This window comes from Callospermophilus lateralis, chromosome 3 (assembly GCF_048772815.1).
Source record: "Callospermophilus lateralis isolate mCalLat2 chromosome 3, mCalLat2.hap1, whole genome shotgun sequence".
Taxonomy (NCBI): Eukaryota; Metazoa; Chordata; class Mammalia; order Rodentia; family Sciuridae; genus Callospermophilus; species Callospermophilus lateralis.
In genome coordinates, this window is record NC_135307.1 from 102412218 (window position 1) to 102438711 (window position 26494).

A 26494-nucleotide genomic window follows, 5' to 3' on the forward strand; every position below is an offset into this window, starting at 1 on the left:
GTTGCTTTTTTCTCCCTGTGTTAGGTATCAACAGCTGGAGGAGGCATCAGCCAGCCTGCGAGAACGGATCAGACACCTAGATGACATGGTGCATTGCCAGCAGAAGAAAGTCAAGCAGATGGTTGAAGAGGTAAGCAGCAGCGCAAAGCCTCGGGACCAGGAGTGCTTCCTGTGGTGGGGAGACTTCAGCCCTAGAATGGATGTGGCTCTCTCAGCAGTTTCCTCTGGCTCCCACATGAACTTACCCAGGCAGGGATTTCTTCATATGTCTGGTGTGGACTGGTGATTATCCTTCTAAAAGAGGGCTTTCTCCACACAAAGTACTGCAGTTAGAAAGCTGTGAAGGCAAGTGGGTTCATAAATACACCCAGTCTAGGAGGACAGTGATACCCTCTGTGGTGTGAACGGAGAGGTTGACTTGAGCTCAGGGCGCTGCAGCCTCCCAGACCCGCCTGCCTCTCCCTCCCAGCCGCCACTGATGTCCTTTCTCCATGACTGAGTGCCTCTTCCTGTGCTGCTTCTCACATTCCCTTTCCTTGTCTGCTTCTCTCTTTTCTCCCAACTCCCTGTTTTCTCTCCCACTCCTGTTCTTCATGCTTTCTTTTTCCTGTAGTCCTTTCTCTTTCGTAATGGTCTCTAGAACATGAAATGAAGTCACATATTTATTCTTCTGGGGATGTTTTACTTTTTTTCTAAATGAGAAAAAGCAGGTAAGTTGAACACTTACATTCCTCTAAGGGGAAAGAAGAGATCTTTGGGCTTGGTCAGTGTTGTTCATCTCTCTCCCTCCTGTGCTGACTTGATAGAGGGGAGTCCATGCTGTTGTAAAGCCTGTCACATATTATTGTAGTTTGACAGAAAAAGAACAGTCAGTGCTAATGGGGTTATAAGAAATCCCTTGGTTAAATTCTCTAACTTGCAAAAGAGAAGAAAAGGCATTAATTCAATTCGACATTTGTTTGTCACTGGAGAACTGAAAAAAATTTTTTTTTTTTTTTGCCTAATACTAAGCACAACCCTAAAGAGATATCTGTTTTATTAGGGCATTATTAAAATTAAAAGTTTACTTCTGATCAATAATTCATACACATGATAGACACATTCAAAGTTTATGTGTTTTATTAACCCATAAAATGTTGGGGATGTTAGTGTGGTGGAGTTAAAGTCAGTGAATTAGAAGGGTGAAGAGGGACACTTTTTTTTTATTGGCTATAGGATAAGCACACATGTCACCCAGATAGAATTTTGTCCCCAGAAGAGAAGCCCAACCATACCGTGTGAATCATGTCTTTTATGAGCTTGCACAGAAGTGTCTGGGGAGAAGTGGAATCAGTTAAGGAGAAGCTAGGCCGTACCTTTGTCTGATTTCCACCCCAGGCAGTGGCCACAGGGGTGAATCTGGCCTGCCATCTGCACTAGGTAGATCTCAGAGGTATTTCCCAAGGGGAGGCATCACTTGTCACAATTCCATCTCAGTGAACCTTGGCTTTCAGGGCATACTTTTTCTGCTTTTGAATTTCACACACTGGAAGTCTGGGGCAAAGGTGATCTCTTGTTGTCTCCCATGGGACTCCTTACCTGTGGGAGCTGCATTTCTTCCTCCTCACTGCAGGAGAGTATGCTATTCTCATGTGACATGTTGGAAAACCATAAAACAGAACTTCACACTGATTGGCTTTTGATGCAGTTAGATCCTTATCTGTAAGGGTTTTAGAGTGGTAGCAAAATTAGATAGACTTTGTTATAAAAGGAAGTATAGACTTCTCTGCTTTGTAACCTGCCAGATTAGAACGAAGGTACCAGTTTGAATGAAGTGGGGGAACATGCATGTGCATACACACGATTATGTCTCAGTATCTGAGACTTTTGGCTCTAGGACTCCCAAAGATACCAAAATCCTTGAATACTCAGATCCCTTGCATACAATTTATGTGATCCTTCCATGTACTTCAGATGATCTCCAGATTACTTATAATACCTAATGCAGTGTCAAGGCTATGTAAATAGTTGATGCAGTGTTGTTTAGGGACTAATGACAAGAAAAAAATCTGTACATGTTCAGTACAGATGCAATTTTAATTTTTTTAAATATACTCAGTCTGAGGTCGGTTAAACCCACAGGTGTGGAGACAAAAGACCAACTGTGTGTGTGTTTGTGTGTGTGTGTGTGTGTGTGTGTGTGTGTGTGTGTATGTATGTATAGGGGAGCATGTACATATATCAATGTCCATGCTGTGTTCTCTCTGCATTCAGAAAGCCCAGTCACTCATAAGGATGGCGCCTTTAGAGTTGGCGCCACCTAGGGGCTGTCTGGGTTTTAACAGTGAATGGAGACATACAAAAAGAATGTTTTTTTTTTTCTGGATTTAAATTACCTAAATCAAATAGTAAAAATGATCGTATTTTTCTAGTATACCATTTAACTTCTACAACAAAAGAATTGCTGAAAAATCTCAGCTGTGTATACATTTATGGAAATACATATTTTTTTCTTAAAGTTAGAAACATGGAAAAGCGGCATTGACAAATGAGCACTTTCAGAAGAGCAGGACCAGGTTGGAAGGAGTTGAGGGTTCTGATAATGGGGGCACTGGTTGGAGAAATTGGGGAGGACATAACCAAGGAGCACTGTGAGAGCTGTGCTCTTAGAAAGAAGCTTTGCAGAAGAGGAAGTATATTTTGGTCTGTATTATGAGGCAGAGCCAGGCCAGAACCACTGGGTGGCACTTGCAAGAAAAAAATTTCATTGCTTCATTCAAAATATAGAAAACATTTCTGATATTGGGAAGGTATGTAGCCCTTCACCAAGGGTGTCTTCCTCATGAAGTAAGAAGTCGAGTGAGGAGCTCTTCAGTGTTCCAACAGAATTCTGTGTTCTGTCATCTGAAAGGCTGTGTGGAGGAAATCCAGTACCTTTATATAAAGAATTTTTTGTTGTTTACTAGGATGTGCCCCTTCTTATGATCTTAGCTTATTACATTGCATAATGAGTGAAATCAGCTAAACCATAATTAAATCCCTCCAGATCACTTGGGCCAAGTTTTGAAAAATCTAGATGACTGAATTGGTCAGTGTGAATTCTTGAATTCTGGCTTTAGAAGAGAAGTGTATTTTTATCTGTAAACACCTGCTACTGAAAGAGAAAGAGAGGAAAGAGGCCAACCTTCAAGCAGATATTAGGGACAGTTTTCTTTCCTTCATGCTGAATCTGAAAGCTTGTATGCACCACAGCTCCACCTTTAGCAAGGATGGGAATCCAGTTTCCATCTACCTCTAGTGTCATTTTGGTTGTAATGCCTGTGAAGAAACTTATTAATTTGATTGGCTTCTTTTTTCAGTTCAAAATGTCCAGATACTACTACTGAGGCTCTTGGAAACCTTAAATATTAAGCAATCTATCTTTTCCACCCCTGTAGGATATCATCTCATAATAATAGAGGTAATGATAATAATCTAAATAAAAAGTGACTGGCCCACATTTTATAGTCCTTAGCTCAGTAATGTCATAATTTCCATTGTGTGGGACAGTAAGGACTTGTACTATATAAGAAGGGTTTAGGGTGGGGAGGGGACCTTTTGAAATGTAGGATGAGTACATATTTTTTCTTTTTTTATTTTAATTTGTTATATATAACAGCTGAATGCAATAAGATTTATATTACAAATATAGAGCACAAGTTTTCGTATCTCTGGTTGAACACAAACTAGAGGCACACCATTTGTGTCTTCGTACATGTACTTAGGGTAATGATGTCCATCTCATTCCACCATCTTTCCTATCTCCATTCCCCCTCCATTCACCTTCCTCCCCTTTGCCCTATCTAGAGTTGAGTACATATTTGAAGGGGTCAATTCATTGAAAAAAAGCAAAAAGAGCAGTGTCTTCTGAAAAGTGTAGGGTAAGTACCTGCACTAGTCTAGGTCTTTCTACAGGATTATGTCGTTTGTCATGGAGGTCAAGCTTCTCCTTCCCACCACTAGCTCTCTTAGCTGATTCTGGGTCTGACAAAAATAGTATGCAAAACAACAATGACATCAACAAAAGCCCCACCTGTGCAGACTGGGTACTGGGGGCCTTTTAGGCTGCTTTTTTACTCTACAAGTGATTCCAGACTGCAGCCAAGGTTGAGACCCATGCCCCGGATTTTCATAGCAGTGGCCTGACTCCCCCTGTTGGGTTTCATGTTTTTCATGAATTCAGCCAGCCTCCCTGGGAAGCTCCTAGACCTGAGGGGGAAAGCTGCTGATGAGCTTGGAGTAAGAAGGTCTTCATGGAAGAAAGCCCAGGGGGCTAGTCACCAGGGATTGGAGCACTAAAGGGAGAAAGCTGGTCCAAGTCTGAAACTATCCAGGTCCTGTCAGGCAAGCTTTGTTCCTTGCCAACCCCTAGATCCTGTGTCCTGGGAGGATTCTATAAAACTCGTTCTTAATGCTGTATTAGCCTGGGGGTATGCAGATCATAACATCTTTCTATAGTCATCCAGATCAATCCTGGAGGGATGATATTACAAAGGGGTCTGAGATGTCCTTGTTAAACAGAGAATAGACTGAAGTTCACAGAATCCAGTCTACATAATGTCCCTGGAGGCTGGGAACCTAACACTTAACACAGAGACTGAGTGGTTCTCCTGGATCCTTTTCCCACTGTGCACATCTGGGTGTAACTGCTCTCCTCCTGGTTTAAACAATCTTCTTCTATTTATCAGAGGACCTTACACTTGGCTATACTGTACCTCTTTAGAAAAGAGACAAACAAGCTAGACTTGATGCATGCACACCTGTAATGCCAGGGATTTAGGAGGTTAAGGCAGGAGGATTGCAAGTTTGAGGCAGCCTGAGCAACTTATCAAGACTCTGGTCTCAAAATAAAAAGTAAAAAGGACTGGGGTTGTGACTCAGTGGTAGAGTGAGCCAGGTTCAATCCTACTACTGCCATATAAACAAAACAAACAGAATGCCTTGGTGAAATAATATTAACAATGACCACTTCTGAAGTGGAAGACACAGCAAAATGGTTTCTCAATTCCTATCCAATGTTTTTCAAAGTATTTGTTCACCATCTCTTAGACCCTTTTCAGAGTGATGATGCCCTCATCATAATGTGATGACAGTTCCTTGGGGAAACAAACTGAATGGGGGTGGGGAAGGGGGGACGGATGAAATGTGGCTCTTCAGAGAGTAGCAACTTTGAGTTTCTGGTTCTTTGGCCAATTGGCCAAACAGGGCTTCCCTTGTCTGTTCTGTGTGGAGCCCCTGAACTTATCTTCCCAGTCCATGAGTCACAAGTACCTCTTGTGGGCAGAGACTGGAGATTGTTAGGGATGACAATAAAAAGTAACCTGAAAAGGTATTCATTTCATTGTCTATAAAATGAGGTTAATATCATTATCTAGCTGAGAGGTTTTTGGGTAAGAATTAAATGAGATGAAGTCTAATAAAGCATTGTGTTAATTGGAACATAGGGAATGCCCAATAAATACTAGCTGCTGCTATTACTATTACTGCTGGTGAATGTCTTCCTGCTGTGTACACCTTCAGTAAAGGGAAGTGACTGAAAGCAAGTATAGCTGATTAAAGTACTGGCCATTACTCAGGTCTGCTGTTTTTTTCCTTTTGGAGGTCGTGGGGGCCAAATCAGATTTTTTGGTACTCTGCTCTCTTCCCTTCTTTGTTCTGTGCTGATCTTTAGCTTAGCCATCAGACTATTGAGTAGAATATTTATATGTAATGCAATTTTTAAAATTCAAATTCTTCCCAGGAAACTTCCATTTTAATTGGCTCAACCATTTGCTGTCACAGTTCATTTCAAAGTTGTTGTGGTGCACTGGAGTGTGCCACACAGAAACACACTTTGGCCAAATGTCCTGTTTAGAGGATTCTGTTTCCCGTCTCTGATAATCAGCCAGGTTGGGGTAGGGGAAGGAGCTGTAGCACTAAGCCCTCATCCCTAATCCGCTCAATTCAACTGTCTCCAGATCATGTCGCACGAGCTCTTCTCCAGATTTAGTCTACGGCTCTTTGGAAGATGATACAGTGGTATTCTGCTCTGTGTGGAAGTGATTCCCTCTGCTGCTCCTGATTAGAAGAACACTTGTACGCCCTCTGCAGGAAGAGGTGGTATTTACTGTGATGAGCCAAGGAACAAAAAAGGAAGGACATTCTATTCAAAAGAAAATTGGATCCTGTGGGGCTCTCATTTGTGAAAACACCCACATACTGTGACCTCAACTTGTACATCATAAAACTGCAGAGTCGGGAGAAATCCGAGATCCACAGAGCACTTTTTAGACATTTAGGTTCTCAGACATCAGGAAAGAACCACAATGAAAAAGACTACTCACCATAATTCAGGAAGCGTAGATTGACCTAGGATCTTGGAACATGAATCCTTTCTTATGGAAAAGCTGCTGAGGACACCAGATATGGTGATGGGAAGAGAACTTGAAGAACTTCAGTGCCCTGAGAAGAAAGTGTGCCCCACTGGATCACACCTCACAAAAGACAAGCAGTGCCATGTCCCTGTAGTGTGATTGCATTTGGGAAGTGGCCCTTAGGTGTCCTTTCCGAATGGGTATCAACACTAGTAGGCTCTCTCTCCTTGTTTGTTTAAGAAAAGTGTATCCAACCTGGGCATTTTGCCGGATTGGACAGTTCAACAAACCTCGTGGAAAGAGAAATATGTCTGATGAAACTATTTGGCTAAAATATACTGAAGTGCAATATAGCTCACGTATAACTTTATTTTTATAGAGGTCTTTCTGGACATCCATAAGTGCTGGTTTTTCATCAAAACTTAACAGTGTTGCTGGGAACTAGTTGGTCGTAGCAGCAGCAGTCTTGGTGAAGGGAGTATTAGCTTCTGTAAACCAGTGGACTGGGCTAATGGAGGCAGTTCATGGGGAGGCCCACCATGCCTCTGACACTGGATAGTTCTCTCCCCTCACATCTTTGTGGAAAAGCAGGTATGCAGATGTTTTCTTGTCCACATTTGCCCTTAGTCTTTCATTTTGATATTTCTATCCGGCCCTTTTCCAGTCATTCTCTACTTGCTTCAGCCACTTCTGAAATTAACTGCTGCTAAGCAGCTGCAACCAGTTTACCCTGTGCCTGGTGCTCCATTTAAACATGGATCCCACACACCCTTCTGAGCATCCAGAGTTCCGCAGGACCTGGAGTGAGCTTGAAGAACAGCTCACCTGGATGCTACACTATGGCGGTGACTTACACTGTTTCCAGGGATTCCTCTGCTCATCCCATGTTTTTCTAAGTCTCTGGTGGAAAAGTCTCTGGCATTTGTTCTAGTGGAATAGATTCATTACCCACTTTCAAAAGGTGCGATAATTGGAATGAAGGGAGTGCCATGACCTTCAGAGATAGTGGAGCACCAGCCAAGTCCCCCAGGAGGTGGGCTCCCCTCTCTTTTGGATATGGACAGTACCTGGAGGCCAGACAGGCCTTGTTTTGTGGAGCAGATAGTGAGTAGAGGTCCAAGCATCTCTATTAACCTTAGAGTACCTCCTAAATGCTATGGCTTAGAGCCTCATTGTACCTTCCTCTCATCCTGGCCATGGTCTGGGCTAATTCATGATCTTCTTAAATCTTCGTTCCTTCCTCACACAACCCATATTCAGCTGCTCTGCTCTGCCTTTTCTGGTGTCCTCCAGTTCACCTCTTTCTTGCCTGGGGATGTGGTAGGAACTTGAATTACTGCCTTAGCAAAACCCGAGTTGTGTGTTCAAACACACCCCATCCCCAGCCTCCCTTGCCCTGCCCTTAACTGCCCTTAACTGCATCTCCTCTCCTGGATGCTCCCACCCAAAGGAGGTGCTTCTCAAGAGTTTGTGGCAGAATTTATTTATAGTATATGAAAATGTTAGAGTTTTGAAGTTTAATGTTAAATATGGTATTAGTTACATCCTTGTTTTAAAAACCTTAATACTTTATCCAAAATACAAAACTATTAGAAGGAGCATAATTGTGTGAACCTTTGTTCTCTACGTATTCTCGCAAGAACTATCACAGTGCACTTGATGATAGAGTTTGATTAATGTTTTCATGGCACCAGTGTCTTCCCTAGGGAGAAGGTCTTTTCTTTGTAAATGTCACTGAATCCATGTTCTCTTTATTGAGCTTGTTTCTCATATGCTTTGAACTAGTTCTCAGAGACCTGGCTGACCAGTTTCTGCCCCTAGGAAGTATGTGAGGCTGAGTAGTTCCTGTTCCGGGTCCCTACCAGCTGTTAAGCATGTCTTGTTTTTCAAGGCTGTGTATACAGACCTCACATTCCCACATTCACCTCCTCTGAGTGGTATCCATTACTCAATTTTATAAGTCCAGGAAACTGAGGCTCAGAGTCTTAGAAAATAAGTAGCCAGAAGTCTCTCAAAAAATAATGGTGGTGCTGGTTCCACTTCAAGGTCTTTGACTCCAAAGCTAGCTTCTTTTCAGTTTTTTGATTGGGAAAAAAAATCAAGCTAAAGAAAATTAGAGATAACAATAAAAAAACTCCACATACAATTTTCTAGAATTAAAAAATGCTGACATTTTGACATGTTTTTGTTTCTTTTTTTAAATAAAAGGAAACATTGCAGATAAAGAACAGGTTCTTATTTTTTTTTCTATTCCATCCAATTCTACCCCTTTTCCCACTTCTACCCTTCCTTCTCCTTCAGAAGCAATTTGGGGTCTATCCAGGCCATTATTCCATGCTTTTAGTACAGAGATATGTGTTTATTATTAGTATATGGCTAATTTTGTGTTGAAAATTTTTGCATAAATTTTAATCTATACTGTAGAAAATAAATCATATTATACACATTTTGCAACTTACTCTGTGTGTGTGTGTGTGTGTGTGTGTGTGTGTGTGGTACTGAGGATTGAACCCTGGGGTGCTCTACCATTGAGCTACATCTTCAGCCCTTTTTAAAATTTTGAGACAAGTTCTTACTAAGTTGTTGAGGTTAGCCTTGAAGTTGTGATCCTCCTGCCTTAGCCACCTGAGTTGCTGAGATTACAGGTGTGTGCATGGTGCCCAGCTGCAAATTACTCTTTTTTTCTTGTTTTGTTTTTGATGTTACTACATATACATTTAAATTATTTATTTCATTGGCTGTCTAATATATTTTTATCTGAATGTATTGTAATTTGTTTATCCTATTGATAGACATTTATTAGTTTCCCAGGTTTATTATTCAACAAACTGCATCAAACATGCCTCCATCTTCTCTAACTGGGAAATACACTTACAGGAGGAATGGCCAGGACGTGGGGTTGATTAGCTTAGCTTTACTGGATACTGCCCATGTGCTTTCCAAAGCATTCCTACGTTACGTCATATATGAGAGGGCAGATTTCTTTAAATGCTCATCACCACCTGGCGCTGTGTGGACTATAATTTTGTTATGAAATAACAGTTATGAAATAGCATCTCATTGTTTTAATTTTAATTTGCGTCAACCTAACTTCTACCCATTCCAGATCTCTTGACTGAGCGACTTTTCATAAGCTCCTTGACCATTCAGTTGTCCTCCTTCATGTATATGGGTGATAATACATCCTCTGTTCATGTTTATGTTAGGTTTTTATCTTTTCTCCTGCTGGCTTGTATAAACTCTCCATATTATTAATATTAATCACTTATCAAAAACATTTGGGTGACCTAGTCAATGGTGCTTGTTTGTGGTGTCTCATATTGTATGACTTTTAAATCTTGGAAAAGTTATCAGTCCTTTTGTGCTATGCTGTACATCTTGTTTGTTGTAAAGATATTTTCTGTAACTGTTTTGAAGTTTTGTTTTTCTTCTTTAGGTCTTTAATTATGCCCCATGTGCCCATCCCTTCCGTCCTTTCCCTACTCCATTTTTTCATGTAGCACTTATTACCTGCTAATGCACTTTGTACTTCTCCTGTCAGTTTTACTTATTTATTTTGTTGTTGTCTCATTGCTAGAATGTAAGCTCTGTGCAGGCAGGGACTTTTGTCTGTTGTGCTCATGGCTGTATCCCCGATACTTGGCATGGTCACTGCCCTGTAGTAGGTGTTCAATAAAAATTTATTTGATAAAGAATAATCCATGTGGGATTTATTTTTTTGCATATGGTATGACTAAGGCATCTTTTTTTTTTTCGCTCATGAAAGCTTGTTTCTCAAGACCATTTTTTTTTAATGTCACCTTTGTAAAATTGTACTTCTTTGCCCTGTGCCAGTCTTTGAATATTTCTGTCCTCCTGCCCCTCTGCTGAAGTCTAAAGGAAAACCCAGGCCTTTGCTTCGTGGGAGTGGGATTGAGGCAGAGCCAGGAATAGCTCTCCTCTGATGGGACAGTCAATAAACACGAAAGAAGTACCTTTTGTGAACTGAGTCCAGAAATGGACGTGAGTTCCTGCTCTCAGAGGACTTTCTGGCTAACATTTCAACTCCTCAGGTCTGAGACAGAATAAGTGATACACCCAGTTGTGAGCTTTGTGTACTGAGAACACAGAAGCAGGACCGCACAGTGGTTAAGTTTGAAGGCTCCGAGTAAATGAAATCTGGCTTTGCATCCTGCCTCTGCTCCTGATCAGGCTTTGTATCTTGAACAAATGACTTCTCCTTTCCAAGATTCTGATTCCTAATCAATAAAATAAGAATAATCATCATAGGCCTTCCTCCACGGATGATTATAAGGTGGCTGTAAGGGCCACTGAGAGCATGCATGCCAAGTGCTAATAGCACAGTGCCTATAAATCAGTACTAAATTTGGTGTGGGCGGAGAGACTTCAGGGAGGAGGTGGTGTTGGACTGGGTCTTGCAGGATAGCTTGAATTTTTTGAGGCAGGAATTGAATGAGTGGGAAGGGTTATACCAGACAAGATATAGAATAAATAAAAACAAAAACATGGAGGCCAGAAAGCGGGGTGAGTCCAGGGAACACTGATCTAGTTTGACTGGATTAGAGGAGAGATTGCTGAATGAAGAGGCTGGAAATGTAGGTTGAGAGTAGTTGTGGTAGGTGGTCAACACCAAGCCAAGAAAAATCGTCTTTATTACTTGGCTCGTAATTCCTCAGTGGCTCCCTATTTCCTGATCATATCTGAGTCTCTGATTGAGGTTTTTGGCAGTGGGTGTTGGGCAAATAGGAGGGGAAAGGGCAGGAAGGACAGCTGGGAGGGAGGCTGGGCTAGTGCTGGGGAGGGCTGATGTCCAAGGGTACTTGAACTTCATTCATGAACATTTTTGAAAATACCATTTTTTTTAGCACCAGGTGTGAATATATGTATATATTCATTACATTATTCTGAAATAGTTCTCTCCCTGGATATTGCTATGAAGCATCTGGTATTTTGTCTCTGAAACTGCATTCATCAGAGAAAGCACAGGGATAAATCAGCTGCTTCCCCACTTCTCCATCCCACCTGCCTCCTCTGAAGTCACAGGGAAATGAACAGCCTGAAGAATGAGGGTCCTTGCAGGTTTTTTGTTAAAGAGCTCGTGCCAACCTTCTTCCCATCCTCTCCTCACTTTGAGGGCAGCAATGTAATGCTAGTTTGTTGCCCCAGGAAGGATGGGGGCAGACAAACCTCTGACCAGCAGGAAGGTGTGAATAAAAGGGCCTGGGCCTCTCCCAATGGATAGAGACTTTCTTGAGTTGAGGTCTTGGCCCCACCAACGTCGAGGTGCTTGTTGAGGGGATGAACGAATGGTGAATCTCTTGGATCCTCATTGAGTGGGGATAACCACCTGAGTTCGTTTCTCAGCATCGAGGGCTAACCCTGCAAAGGCCAGGTACCCAGTGCACATCCTTCCTGCCTTCTCAGTGAAAGCACTCAGATTGGGAAGCCAGTTTATCCACCTTTACTTGACATTTTTATAGCCAAGTCATTTTTAGGCACCCTGGAGAATCAGTTGCTCTCCTTAAAGAGAAGTTAGGTTATCTTTAATAAAAGATAGAAATCATACCAAATTAGATTATTTTACCTCAGAAGGCAGTTTCAATGGATTCTTTTGAATAGCATAGTTCTATTATTGTATATTACTTCAAACTTAATAGAAAAAAATTGATTAAAATATGTGCCTTGTTCATATGTAGCCTGGCTGAATGCCACAAGGCACATTAATTGAAAATGAATTTCCACAAACCCAATCAAGCATCATGAAGATGAAAAATGTACCTTTTCCCCTCCGTTCCTTCATTGATTTTTCATTTTGCCCACTCAGAGCTTCATTTAGCAATTCTTCAGTTGAATTTTGTTGTGGCCTTAATTCATTCCCTTCACTCCCTCCCCACAAATGAGATAATGTTCCATTTTCCTTCCCCTTATTAAACTGTTCTTTCATGCTGCATTAAGGCAGGGCAGATTCTGATCTTGTCATATTTCTCTATGTATTATTTTTTTAATAAAAGAGTCTAAGCTTTATTATTTTATTCTTGAATTTTGTGATGGCTTTTATCAAGGAGAATGTACTTTAAAAATACAATAGCTATGAAATTACAGCATTAAAGACTTTCAAAATAGAATTAAAGGAAGCTATAGCAAAAAAATCATTTTCAGAGAAAGAATGTAAAATATCAATTTCTCTCTCTCTCCCCCTCCCCCCCCCCTCTCTCTCTGCAATGCAATATATAGGGATCAAACATGATTCCTGTTTTGTTGAGGGAAATGGAGACAACTGTCTGCCATAGTGATCAAGAGGTTGGGTTAAAACAAGGCCCTGTCAGGACAAGAGGAAACCAAGGGAGAATCTGGTAGAAGCCTGGCTGAGCTCTAGAAAGTTCTTGCCTGTCCTGTTCCATCCCTGCCTAGTCAGATCACTGGTTTACTGGATCTATAGGGGTTTTGAAAACAATAATGGGGAATTTTGAACTATTTCCTTGGGAAATTTTAAAAATTTAAAATAACATAGCAACATAACTTTCCCCAGAAAAGGCTATTGGAACTCAAAATAAAGCATCATTTTGCTTAATTATGACCTAGAATTCATAATCCAAATGATCTCATTTTGTTAAGTAACATTAATTGGTAGTTATACATCATTAAAAAATATTTCAATGGAAAAATTAATTATTTATTTATGAATGCATAGGAAGTCTTTGTAAATGAGGGTCCACCGGAAGGAGTAACAAAGCAGGGGTGTTGGTGACAGAGGTTGGGACACTTTGTTCACTAATGTGTGGTGGAGTTTTGTGGTGTGGGTACACATAATATGCACAAAGCCCCCAAACCCAGACTTGAATAAATGTGCCTGTGGGCCTCAACTGGTTATTCCTAAAATTAAAGTGAACACATAATAAACTTCAAAGAAAATAATAATGTCATAAATGGTCTGGATTTTAAAAATCTAGTTCTCTTTCCCTTACAGGATCTTCAACAGTTGGATTAAATGTGACTCTCACTTTTGTCTTGTTTTGTTTTAGTTTTAAGGAGTTTATGTGAGAAATCAGCAGATCATTAACCTGGCATCACCAGATGGAAAGTGACTGGGGCTTCAACCAAGGGGTGTGAGGAAAACATTTGATTGGTTAAAGTAGAAAGCCCCTCATTGAAGTTAGTCTGCAATTTCTGATTGGCGAAGTTCCTAGCTACAGATTAATTGGTGGCTTCTGATGGGTAGAGTTCTTAGTCTGAGGTTAGTTATCAGTTTGTGATTGGTTAAGCGTGAGCTTCATTTTCCTAACCTATGACGATGCATTCTGGTTGCGTTTGGTTTGCTTGGTAGGCACCCCTGGTCCTCAGTCTCTCATTTATGAGAGTTTGACCCAAACTTGGGTGTGATGCTCTTTGTCGCCATCGTGGCTAGTTTGTGTCAGTGTGAAACTTGTGTGACTATCCATTTTAATGTGCCTTCTAGTATTAGTGAAATAAGGAGTAGAGTTGTTGCACGCTCTGCACTCCTAGTGTGTAACAATCTAATGTGCACCTCCCACATGCTATTTCAGCCAGTTTCCTATTTTACATGAGGCATTTCCCATGTATATTATTATTTCCCAGCTGGGAAACACCTACACAACAATATCTTGACAAACAATTGTTGTCTAGTATTTAATGATTATTTGTTACTGTATTTTTTTCATTAATGTCTCTTCATAGTCCCCAAGTGCAACACTGAGTTATGTTTTCTGAGTCTTAACACTGTTGGACACTGGTCACATAATTCTAACTACACAACTTTATAATTTCCAACATCTAATAGAAGTGGCCCATGTTCTACCTGCTACTAATGGGGGAAAAAAAACTTCTCAGGAAGCTGAGAAATCTTACAACTTCCAGGGTTGAGCTGAATTCAAAACAGAACCTTCCTAATTTGTATGCAATTTCATTTTGGTCTTGTTGACAGAAGCTCTTTTTTGAAATGGATTGAGAGAAATTCTTTTACTCTAGCAGTCTCTGTTTCCAAAGCAGTTTATAAAAAAAATTGTGGGTTGATAAGGGTGATTTCATCTCCAAGAAGTGATCTTCTGTATAAGATAATTGATTCACCATTCATTTGTTCTCTGTGGGTTTGGGTCTTTGCAAGGCAGAGATGGAAACAAAGGATAACAATAACATTGACATGTCCTAATGGGTTTGTTCAGAGGGTTGAAGCATCACAGAGGAGGGACATGGAGTTGGGATGTGCTGGCCTGGGAGACGACAGTGAGTTGATCATGACAGCAGGAATTATCCGCGTGAGAAGTGATGGAGGGTGGGAGGGCATTCCTGATGGAGGCACCAGCTTTGTGCAGAGGCCTGCAGGCAGGAGTGTAGTATGTTAACCAAGTGCTGAAGGGGTGCAGCAGCTTCCATGTAGGTTCATTGAGGGATGAGTTGGGCATGAAATGATACTGGGACAAGAATGGGATCCCAGCAGAAGGGCCTCATGTGTTGCACTAGGGCTTTGGAGGGCCTTTAAGGAGGAGACTGAGATATCCAGCTTCTCTGGGGCCAGGGCCTGGGTTCCCCATAAGTGGGCAGCAATGCTTAAAGGTAACCACTTAGCTCAAACCCCATAGGTAGATAACTCAATTATAGCTAAAAGAAGAAAAGCCTCCATCAGTTTTAAGGAGCTAGAACTTTTACTTCGCCTTTCTTTTCAAATATCAAACCAGCCTGAAGTCTTAGAGATTCAGCATCCAGCCTGGTTGCATGAGGTTGCCAGTCATATTCAGTTTGAGTTACAAACAAACATGATAATTGAGATGAAGATTAGAAGAAATTTTGTTAACATTCATTAAAAGGTTCCATCAAGACGTATTTGCCCCTTGCTCTATTAAGAGAGTCTAATAATGGATTGTTTTTGATATTTAGGTTTAGGCATTGCAACAAGATAAGTGTCCTCATAGAAATGGTTTAGGCAAAGTCTGGAGATACGTACTTCTGACTTCTCAGTTTTAATACTGACTTGAGCCTGATGACGTGGGTCCTTTGCCACCTCCTGGTGACAGCTAACCCTAAATGCAGCTTTGTGAGGAGTCGGTAAACCTGTAGGTCAAATTTTAGACTGAAATGGATCAAGGAGTAGGAGCAGATATAACTAACAGATTTCCTTTGCATACTGACAGCATGGTACCCTGGGTTTTGGGGTAGTCTCTGATTTGGGGGGTGCTTTGGAAACATGTGGTTAGCAAGACCATCTTGGTTCAACAGAGTCGATTCCGGACTATTTTGACCCTGAAGTTGGATTATTTGAGGATAGACAGATGGGTTCATTGATTTATTCATTTCTTATTAGTGAATTTAAAAATTTTTAAGATCTTTACTTTTAGAAAGTCTAGTGAAGGAGAAAAACCAGTAATCATGTAGTAGAAGCTAACTATGAAGGCTTCTCATGTACAAAACATGCTACGAGACAGTATTTTAAGATTTTTTAAAAAGTGGTTAGAAATAGTATCATTTTCCATACCAACATGTGATTTAGAGATTCTGAAGAAAGAACCAAGGACTTTGAGGTCAGATATTACTACCACACTATAAAACCCAGGAGCACATGAGTGTGCTATTTTAGAGAATGGGGCCTCACTTGGGATAAGGTATGGGTTGTGTTCCAGGGCAGATTGCAGGGGAGTCCAAGGCGAGATGTAAAGTAGGTCCCCTCTCTAGGCATGTGGGGCTTGGCCAGCCCAAGCATCCTTTTTTCCCCTCTAATCTGAACTAGTCAACCCTGGTCATAGAATATTCTGGACAGGGTGCTGCTGTAAGGAATGCTTAAAGATGGAAGCAAATGTGCATGAACAGCCCTCACTTAGCACAATAGCACGGTTGCTTCATGAAATATTATTTGCTGAAAATCTGGAGTTCTGTTTTCAGAAGACTCTGTACCCCAAATCCTTCTCATGGCCCTTTCCTTCTTCCAGAACCAGGTAACTTATCAGTGTAGCATTGGCCCTGTTTTCTCAGAAGAGCTCCCAGAATCTTTCCTGATAGCACTCTTTCCTGATGATATCTTTGCCTTTTATTTATTTAATTTTTTTACAGCTGTCCCTCAGGGCATTGGTTCTAGGACACACCCATGAAGACCAAAATCCAAGGGTGCTCAAGTCTCTTGTGTAAAATGGCACATTGTTGGTATATAACCTGCACATATCCTCCCATGGACTTCAAATCATCTCTAGATTACTTATAATACCTAAAAAAATATCAGTTCTGTCTGACTAATTGTTATACTGTATTGTTTAGGGATTAAGGATAAGAAAATAAAGTCTGTACATGTTCAGTTGTTTTTTTTAAAAAAATAGTTTCAATATGCTGTTGGTTTGAATTTGAGGTCACAGAATACATAAGTATGCAGGACTATTTTTTAAAGTAAAATCTACAGGATCCTCTTGGCATGTGCCTATAAGCTGCTCACTCCTGTGTTTTTAAACTACATCTACTGCTTTTCTTGACTCACATACCTCTCTGAGTCCTTCAGAGACAGCAAAGTAGTATATTTGAAACCATTTTTTATGTTGTTGGGTTAAATATCACCCTTCACCTTCTTAGAAAGTTTTAGTGAATTTCAGTGCCTATTATGGCTGTCATTTAGATTTCAAAAGGCAATTTAAAAAGAAAATCTTAATACTGTAGGAAAGAATGAAAAAGGAGCATGATGAGGTTACTTTTGAAAATTATTCTGATAAAAATTGAAGAAAATTTACACAGATTTAATTTTTTTTTTGATGTTGTTCATAATCCTACATCAACCCCAAAACTACGTCATTTATCTAACTTCTCTTCCAGCTTTTACTTTCACCATTGTAAACTTTTTTCTGTCCCTTGAGGCTTTTTGTAAACACTCTTCCATTTTGCAGTGTATTTGTTTTTAGCATCTGTGTAATACACTCCATCAAATTGATATTCCATAATTTACTGCTCATTCCTTTAGTGCTAGACATTAAGGTTATTTCCATTTTCTCTCTATTATAAATAATGGGAGCAAGAACATCTCTATATATACAGCTCTTTTCCTATATTTGAATTATATCCTCAGGATAAATTCCCAGGAGCGGGATTAGTGGGTCAAAGGGTCTGAACAGCTTTATGGCTCTTAATATTTATTGCTAAATTGCCTAAAGGGTCATTCTAATTTACAGTGCCACCTGCAACACATGAGAGTGGCTGTCCCTCCCAGCCCTGCCAACACCGGCCTCTTTAGTCACTAGTTTTGAGCAAATTTAATAGGTATTAAAGGGTAACTTGTTACAGTTTTTAATTGGTAATTTCTTTCATTATTATCAACACTAGACTTTCTTTTATTGTTTTTTTAAATTTTTTTTTAGTTGTAGGTAGACCCAATACCTTTATTTATTTATTTATTTATTTATTTATTTTTATGTGTTGCCACGCGTAAACCCAGTATATCACATGTGCTAGGCAAGTGCTTTACCACTGAGCTACAACCCCAGCCCTGGACTTTTTTTTTTTTTTTTCCTTAAGTGTGTTTCTTATATTCTATTTTGTGTAGTTTGCTTTTTATTTTCAGAGTATTTTTATTTTATTTTTTAAAACTCTGTGGAATTATAATGAAAATGCCAAATGCACTCAGAACAGAGAAAAAAATCAATGACGCCCACTAGACTCATTATCTAGGTTCAACAGATACTATGATTTGGCCATATTTGCTCTAATCACCTCTTTTCTTCATCTTGTGTAGCAAGGGCTAGCATTGTAGCTCACTGGTAGAGCACTTGCATAGCATATATGAGGCACTGGGTTTGATTCTCAGAACTGCATATAAATAAATAAATTAAATAAAGGTCCATCAATAACTAAAACAAAAATTTGAAGGAAAAAAAGATAAAAAGCAAACCCCAGACATTCTGCATATGTTTCCTTTATACTTCACCAAGCATTTCTAAAACATATGAACTTTTCCTTATATCATAAGGCTATTGTCGTACTGAAACAAAATTAGTGGTAATTTCTTGGTATCATTTAACGCCAATCTGTAATAAAAATTTGCAAAGTTTATTTTTACTGATGCTTTATCCCAATCAGCACCATTATCTTCACATTTAGTTGTTACATTTCTAAGATCTGTTAACCTAGAGCATGCTGCCCCTGTCTGATCCCACCTTCTGATTTTACCCTGTTGGCTGCTTATTGCAGGAACTGAGCCAGTTGTCCTATAAAGGTTTCCACATTCTGTATTTGACTTTTCGTTTCCTTATTAGCTCTGGAAACTTGATCAGATTAAGTTTTAACTTTTATTTATGAGAAGTCAAGAATACTTCGGGGTTGGTACTATATACTTCATTTTGTGTCACTTTTGAGGCCTAGACAGGCCAGTTGTCCTACTTTGGGTGATGTGAAGGCTAATAATGGATTCAGGTGGTGATGGGCCAAAACATAACTATACAGTTCCTCCTCAGCTTTCATCCACTCTGTTTCATTCTCTGGTGATGGTTGTATTAAGTATTTCACAGAGATTGCAAGATTGTGATTTTTTTCTTATTCTGTCATTCCTACCATATTGATTAAGTAAAATTCTTCAGTAAAGTGAAAACGTTTTCCTCATAAACTAAGGCTTGTTACAGTCTCAAAAAGTAGTTTGTATAAAAGAGGCAAGAGAAATGCTTGATTTTTTTCTGTTTATATTGCCACATTTTCAGGTAAGGAGTTGGTGCCTTTGTCACCTCCAGTGGAGCCCAAAGCAGCTGTGATTGCTTTTTTTTTGAAGACCTATGAAGTATTCATGTGTGTGTACGTATATGTGTATATGTACATATACACATGAATATATATCTCCCATGTATGTATTTTACTCAATTTCATAATTCTTTTTTTTTTTGGTACTGGGGATTAAACCCAGGGGCACTTAACCACTGAACCACATCCCCCTTCCTCACAACGAATTTACTTAGTTGCCTAGGGCCTCACTAGTTGCTGAAGCTGGCTTTGAACTTATGACCCTCCTGCCTCAGCATACCGATCCACTGGGACTACAGGCATGCACCACCTTGCCTGGCTTCATTATTCTTTTTGATGCTCAGATTGTTCTTTCCTTGGCCCACTGAGGGACTTGTCCTGTTCTTGTTTTCAGGTATAATAAAGTATCTCACATTCATCTAATTTATTTTTTGTCCCTGGAATGGGTCGTTCCTCTAACATATCTTATGGGTTTTTTGTTTGTTTGATTTTAATGGAGAATAGTAAATAGAGACCATGATCTGAAGGTGTCATGTTGTCATTGTTTTGACGTTTTCTCAGAGGAGTAATGCCTCTTTTATGAAAAACAACAAAAGATTCTGAGTTTATACTGATATGGTCATTTCAAATTTAACAAAATATTTTTTGCTTCTTTAATTTCATGCTTGTATTGCTTTTTATTATACTAAAAATCTTGTTCCCAAACATGATTATACTACAACATATATAAAATAATTTCAAAATAACAATACCAGTGTTGCTACTCAGAATTTTCCTAGTGAAGGTGCTATTTCTTTGCAACAGTATTTATACTTAAAATGTATTTCTCCCTCTAAAATATCAAATTACCTGTGCTAACAACATTTGAATACTTTTCACCAATTTAATATTACAGATAAAATTGCTTCATTTCAGTTAATCATCATGTTTTAGGGTTAGTTTTTTCTTTTTGGTTAAATTTTATTTTTTGAATCTATAAAGTATGCTCCCAAAGTTATCCAAAAAGTAACAAAATATATAAAATGTCTTTCATCCAGACTCTCTCTACCTAAGTTCCTCCCTCTATTGATAAATTATTTCTTAATAATTAGAGTTCTAGCTGGGTGTGGTGACACATGCCTATAAGTCCAATGGTTTGGAAGGCTAATGCAGGAGGACCACAAGTTCAAAACCAACCTCAGAAATGTAGCAAAGCACTAAGAAACTTAGCAAGAACCCATCTCAAAATTTAAAGAAACAATAAAAAGGGCTGGGGATGTGGTTCAGTGGTTAAGCACTCCTGGGTTCAGTCTCTGGTACCAAAAATACAAAAAAAAAAAAAAACATATAAAAAATAATTAGGGCTTTATCTTTGTAGTATTTATTATACAAATATATATGCATTTGTTTGTCCCCAGCTCTTTTACACCAAAGCTAGCATACTATACATGCTTTATGCACATCATATCAGTGTTTTAGAGGTCTTCATGTTTTGGAAGGTTACATCTATTGTTATGATACATGGTTTATTAAACCAATCACTCATCATGGAGTTTTGCTTTATGTTTTCTTAAAAAAAAATCCTGTAACTAAGTCATTCTCTATTTAACCACTATATCTTTGAAATCTATTCCTAGAAATGGGATTGCTGGGTCAAAGGGTAAATGCATATGTACTTTTTCTATTTTGCTATATTCCCTTCCATATAAATTATAACTTTTTTGGGAGGGGTACCAGGGATTGAACCCAGGGGGGCTCAATCCCAGCCCTTTTTATATTTTATTTGGAGACAGGGTGAAGCTAAGTTCCATATAGCCTTAATAAATTGCCAAGGCTGGCTTCAAACTCATAATCCTTCTGCCTCAGTCTCCCCAGCTGCTGGGATTCCAGGCGTGCACCACTGTGGCAGGAGGAATTATGACATTTTGCACTGAGAGGAATTTTAAATTTTAAATGTGATTTTGTGAATGTTCAACTTTAATACGCAAGATGGTTAGAAAGTTAATGTGCTATTTAATGAGCATACCATTTTCGCTATTGTTCAAGACATAGTCTGATATAAAGTACTCCAGTTCTTGCTTTTAGGGAACCTCTGGTTTGTCTGGGAGGAGTCCAAGTTAAAGTATACTATAGAAACAAAGGCATTAGCTCAGCGCAAGTCTGTTTTAGGAAGCTAGTCCTGCTTACTCCAGACCTCAGAATCCTCAACCCTTGAAATTCCATTAACACATCAACTTTTTGACACTTGGTTGAACAGATATGAATGTGCTAACAGGAATAACAAAACTGAATATTTGAAATGTGGGTTGCTTCATAAATTCAAGCTGAATGATTATTTCTTGTTGAGCTATATCTGCAGTTCCCTGGATTGTCTCTAGGCTATTATTAAGGATCACACAGCAGAACCAACATGGAGATGTTGCACTAAACAAACTTAATGAGACGTGACTCTGAAATCACAATTGTAAGCCCAAGCTTCCCTGGTCACAGAGCTCCTGTGTAGAGCATCTCAGGTCAGCGCTGTTCTAGAAAACACAAAGAAATCCATGTGCTGGTTCTGTTCAAGTGACAGCCAAAGCCATCTGACTCTCCTGGTAGGTTAACTTATACAGTTCTATACTTTTGACAGTTTTTCATTTGTTTCTTTCTAGATTGAATCATTAAAGAAAAAAGTGCAACAGAAACAGCTCTTGATATTGCAGCTTTTAGAAAAGATTTCCTTCTTGGAAGGAGAGGTAAGAAGTTATGGTTCTTTAAGTCAGTGTCTTCCCTACCATTAAATTTTATGTTGCTGATCCTGCTGCTGACACTTAATTAAAAAATATGGCTATTTCCTGGCCTTATAAAATGGATTGAAGGTTAACTGCCAGCTCTGCAAATGAGGCTCTGACAGCTCCTTTTTCTTTACCATCTCACTCTCCTCACGCCAGCTTGCTGCTCACTTTTGCTTTTTGGCTATAGTTGTCTTTTTTTTCTTTTTTTGAGAATTTCCTCAATGAGGCTGAAAAGCTGTTGATTAATATTGACAATTTCCAACATTCATGTAGTACGGTATAGTTTGTGGAGTATTTTCACTTACATTCCTCATATGATTTTCTCAGTGACTTTAAGAAAGGCAAAACAAGGACTATTATTTCTGTGTGAACAAATGAAAACACAGAGGTACAGAGAAGATAAGTGGTGTCGCCCAGGGTCACCCAGCTTAGTGAATGCCAGAGCCAGCTGAAAAACAGATTCCTAATCCAGTGGTCTTCTGTTACATTGAGTGCGTGACCATGAGGTGACTTAATTCACCTGAAACTTTAAGATGCATAGTATTCTTGACTCTCTGACTTTTTGAAAGTCATTTGGGGATTTTTGTATAGGTTCCAGAGAGGGAAATTATGGGGTTGGAAGAACTTTGGGAGGTGAGGTATTAATAGCAGGAGAAGCCAAAATCTATTTGCTCTAAAGGCTCTTAAGAACTTGGCATGGAGCCTTTTCCTTTTGAGATTCCATGAAAAGCTGGTGTGCCAAGCACCTGTCCTTGTCAGTGTTCCTCATGATTGTCCTTCCCCAGTGAGACAGCACAGGAGACAATGATGAAGCAAGGGGAAAGGGAAGAAATGACATCTATCAAGTATGAAGTGTGTGTCGGACATTGCTAGTTACTTTCCATATGCTCTGCATAATGTAAGAAGTGAAGACTGGAATCACACTTACCCAAGAGTGAGCACTGGATCTGCTTCTTATTAGCTGAGTGACCTGGGGAAATTTCTTAAAATTATACAATGGGATCATAAATGCACCTACGTATGTGTGACAGTGAAATGAGAATGCATGGTACCTGGCACATGCTCACACTCAATTTTTAATGGATTATTCTCTTTTTTATTAAAAGGGATTCCTTTCAAATTAGATTGTATTCTCCCCATTTTATAGATGGGAACCCGTGGTTCAGGGACAATATGAAACCTGTCCAGGTTAGTGGAGATGGGTAAGCCTGAATCAGAGCCTGAGCCTGTTTGTAGGGATTATGAGCTGGGTCTTCATTTACTCTGGTTTTGAGGGGCTGCCTACAACAGTCATAACCAGAAGCCTCCTGTGGCCCATAGGGGTCTGGTATCAGAGTCAAGGCCCAAGAATTCCAGTCTCTGGAAGCTGAGTAAATTATTATTTTTCTCATCCCTCTTCCTGCCCGCCCTTTCCCCCACCACCATGGTCCCTGGGTCTAGCTTCAGCTTTAGGAATGAGCATTTCTATTTCTCAGATTTCCTTCTGAAATTGCAGCTCCCTGTAAAAGGGATCACGCCTTCCCTGGGAAAAGTTGGAGTGAGTGTCCCAATGGAGGTCCATGTGTCCAGAAAGAGGCTGGTTCTAGGAGAGAGGAAAGAGGGGAAAAAGAAGGTCACCCAAACAATGCCCCCACCTTACCCCGGCAGTCCGGCTCAGCAAACTCAGTTTCAGTCTGAGGCCCCCTCTCCATCCTCCGTCTCCCCCAGGAGCATTTTAGCTATTCTCTTGAGCCATGGATTTCAGGACTGCACAGAGCATCAGGAACACCTGGTGCTGTTCTGGAGCTGCTGCTTCCTATTGGCTCATGAGACATGATTCTGTGCATGTTTTCTCAATTCTACTTTCAGTGAGATATCACATGGGTACTTTGAAATTAGCTGTGAAAAGGGAGTCTTTACACCATGGAGATCACAGTCACCACAAATTGGAGTTTTTTTCCTCGCTGGAGAGCCTTATGTTAAAAATTTACTAACACAAAGTGAGGTGTTTTTATTTTTTTAATGTATAGTGCTGTTTGCATTCAGAGGATTCAAATATCAAAAGGGAAAATCTTCACTAAATTAATTGCCTTTGTGATAAGAGAATGTGTACAAACTAAGAAAATATATACTGTTTAGAAAGAGAAAAAAAATTACTAACACATCATTAATTTAACTCCATTGTCTTAGGGGTTCTTGATTTGCATACTGACACTTCCACTTACAAGCTGAGCCACTCTGGTCACGTGACTTATCTTGCTGTACCTCAGTCTCAGCATTTGTAACGTGGATTTTTTTTTTAAGATTATATGAAATAATGTTATGTAAAACACTTAGACCTGTGCTTGACACACTGTAAAAGGTTGCCCGATGTTAATTCTTTCTTGATCACTCAGCAATTTGGAGACTTAAGATTATTTTTTGTTATTGTTTGTTTAACATATTTTTGTAGTTGTAGCTGGACAGCATACCTTTTTTTATTTGTTTCATTTTTTTAAAATAGATTTTTAGTTGTAGATGGACACAATATCTTTATTTATTTATTTTTATGTGGTGCTGAGGATCAAACCCAGTGCCTCACACGTGCTTGGCAAGTGTTCTACCACTGAGCCACAACCCCAGCCTGAAACTTAGATTCTTATCCACATTCTGCTGTTTTCTATGTTTAACCTCAGGGAAATCATGCCAACTGACAACCTGGGCTCAGTTACTTCATCTTTAGAAAAGCGGGGAGGAAGGAAAGAAGAGGATTTAGATCATCTCTGAGATTACTTTTATAAATGTTTTAAAACTTTGTTGAATTTTCAGGACATTAGATGAACAGTGCATGAGAATATTCTGTACCTGATCTTGGACTGAGAGAAAGGGTCTGGCTCTTCCCTTTATCATGACTGACAATCTAGAACCCTTTTTTTCTTTGAAAATTGAGAATGTGAATTACTTTGTTTCTTGTATTCATCATCAATACTTACCTGTGTTCAAACTCATTAGATTTTACACTTATACACCCCCTCAAAAACACACGTCAAATTTCTAAAAGCTTCTTCTGCCTGGCCCTGTCAGACTCCACCATCATCAACTGATTTAAAATCTTCCTAATAGCAAAAATAGATCAATTCTTCTTTCTTTTTCTTTTTTTCCCAACAATTCTGTGTTGCTCATCTTTAGGAGACAAAATATCTCAATTCCTTATTTCTGATGTAAGATTTTTTTCCTAAAATAAAATTCTAAGCATACATCTTCATAAGGTTGAAAGGCTTTTTTTTTTTTTTTTTGGTACCAGGGATTGAACCCAGAGTTGCTTAACCACTAAGCCATATCCCTAGCCCATTTTATTTTTTTATTTTGAGACAGAATCTTGTTAAGTTTCTGAGGCTGTCTTTGAGCTTGCAATTCTCCTGCCTCAGTCTCCCAAGTCTCATTACAGGCGTACACACCACACTAGGCTGAAAGGCTTTTTGGGACTTATTCCATTACATTTTTCTCTGCTGAAAATCCTAAACTTACAGTGAAATTTTAAAGTCAGAAGAAAGGAGTCAAATGTCTTGGTTTTGTCCATTCTGCACTTGATATTTGCTGTGTGTGCCTCATAAACCTCTCAATATGTCTGGTGCATTGTTGGGACTATCATTCATTTTCTCTATAATTCTAGGCTGCAGTGCCTGCACTAGGGCTCCCCATTCACTTTGTGTGTGTGTGTGGGGGGGGTAGTGCTGGGGATCGAATCCAGTGCCTTGTGCATCCTAGGCAAGGACTCTATTAATTAGCTATATCCCCATTAATTTTGACTGGATGAATTTTTGTTCAGTGCATGTGCTACAGTTCCTGGTTGTTCACTCTCCTGGGTCTTAGGGGAGCTGGGAAGGAGGTGTCTACCATACATTTGTGACATACATAAGCTCCCCCAAATGCTCAAAGGTGCCACACTAGGTTTTTCCTTTCTGGGAGGCACGCAAGCCTCCAAGTCACCTGGTAGTATTCATTACACATGTAAACACAAGGTGGTAGTATTTGAAAGCAGGAAAATGCTGCAATTTGATTCTCAGAAGCAGTCTTTTATGGAGCATAGTCCAGTCAGCAGTCTGAAGCTATTCATTGTCTTACACTCTGGTCCAGTTCTGCAAGACTGAGAGGCAGATGTTCTGTGCTTCACTGGGTCAGGTCCTGTTAATTTTACTTTTTAAGTATTTCTTAAATCTGTCCCTCCTCCAACTTTCCTCAACTACCCATGGGTAGACGCTTATCATCTTTTACCTTTTCTTATCAACATTGTTGTGTATAATTTACATAAATAAGCTATATCCATTTAAAACGTATGAAGATTGAGAATCCCTTACTCGAAATGCTTAGGACCAGAAGTATTTGGAGTCTATCAGATTTTGGAATATTTCCAGACTTTACTGGTTGAATATCCCTAATTCAAAATTTGAAATCCAAAATTTGGAAATCCAAAATGCTCCAAAATACAATTTTTTGAGCACTCTGTCAGTGTGTAAAAAGTTTCAGATTTCATAATTTTGGATTAAAGATGCTCCACTTGTAATTCAGTGAGCTTTGACAGGTGCATATACCTGTGAGTGGCCACTAGAGTCAAGATAAGGAACATTTCTGTCATTCCCCCAAAGACTCTCTGTTTCCCTCTGCAAACTATCCCCCCTTCACCACAGGTACCCCCTGATT

The 26494-nt window shown here is 39.5% G+C and overlaps 1 protein-coding gene across 2 annotated transcripts in view; it reads left to right on the top strand.

Annotated features, from left to right (window-relative positions):
• Window positions 1-26494, top strand: part of Myzap (myocardial zonula adherens protein) — an 87654-nt gene that overhangs the window by 43827 nt on the left and 17333 nt on the right. Inside the window, exons 10-11 of one of the 2 annotated variants that reach the window (XM_076850849.2) lie at window positions 25-130; window positions 21713-21796. In XM_076850849.2, coding sequence (XP_076706964.1) covers window positions 25-130; window positions 21713-21796 — 190 coding nt within the window. Of the gene's footprint in view, window positions 1-24; window positions 131-5975; window positions 6497-21712; window positions 21797-26494 lie in introns of those variants that run through there. The other variant, XM_076850850.2, reaches the window with a different exon arrangement.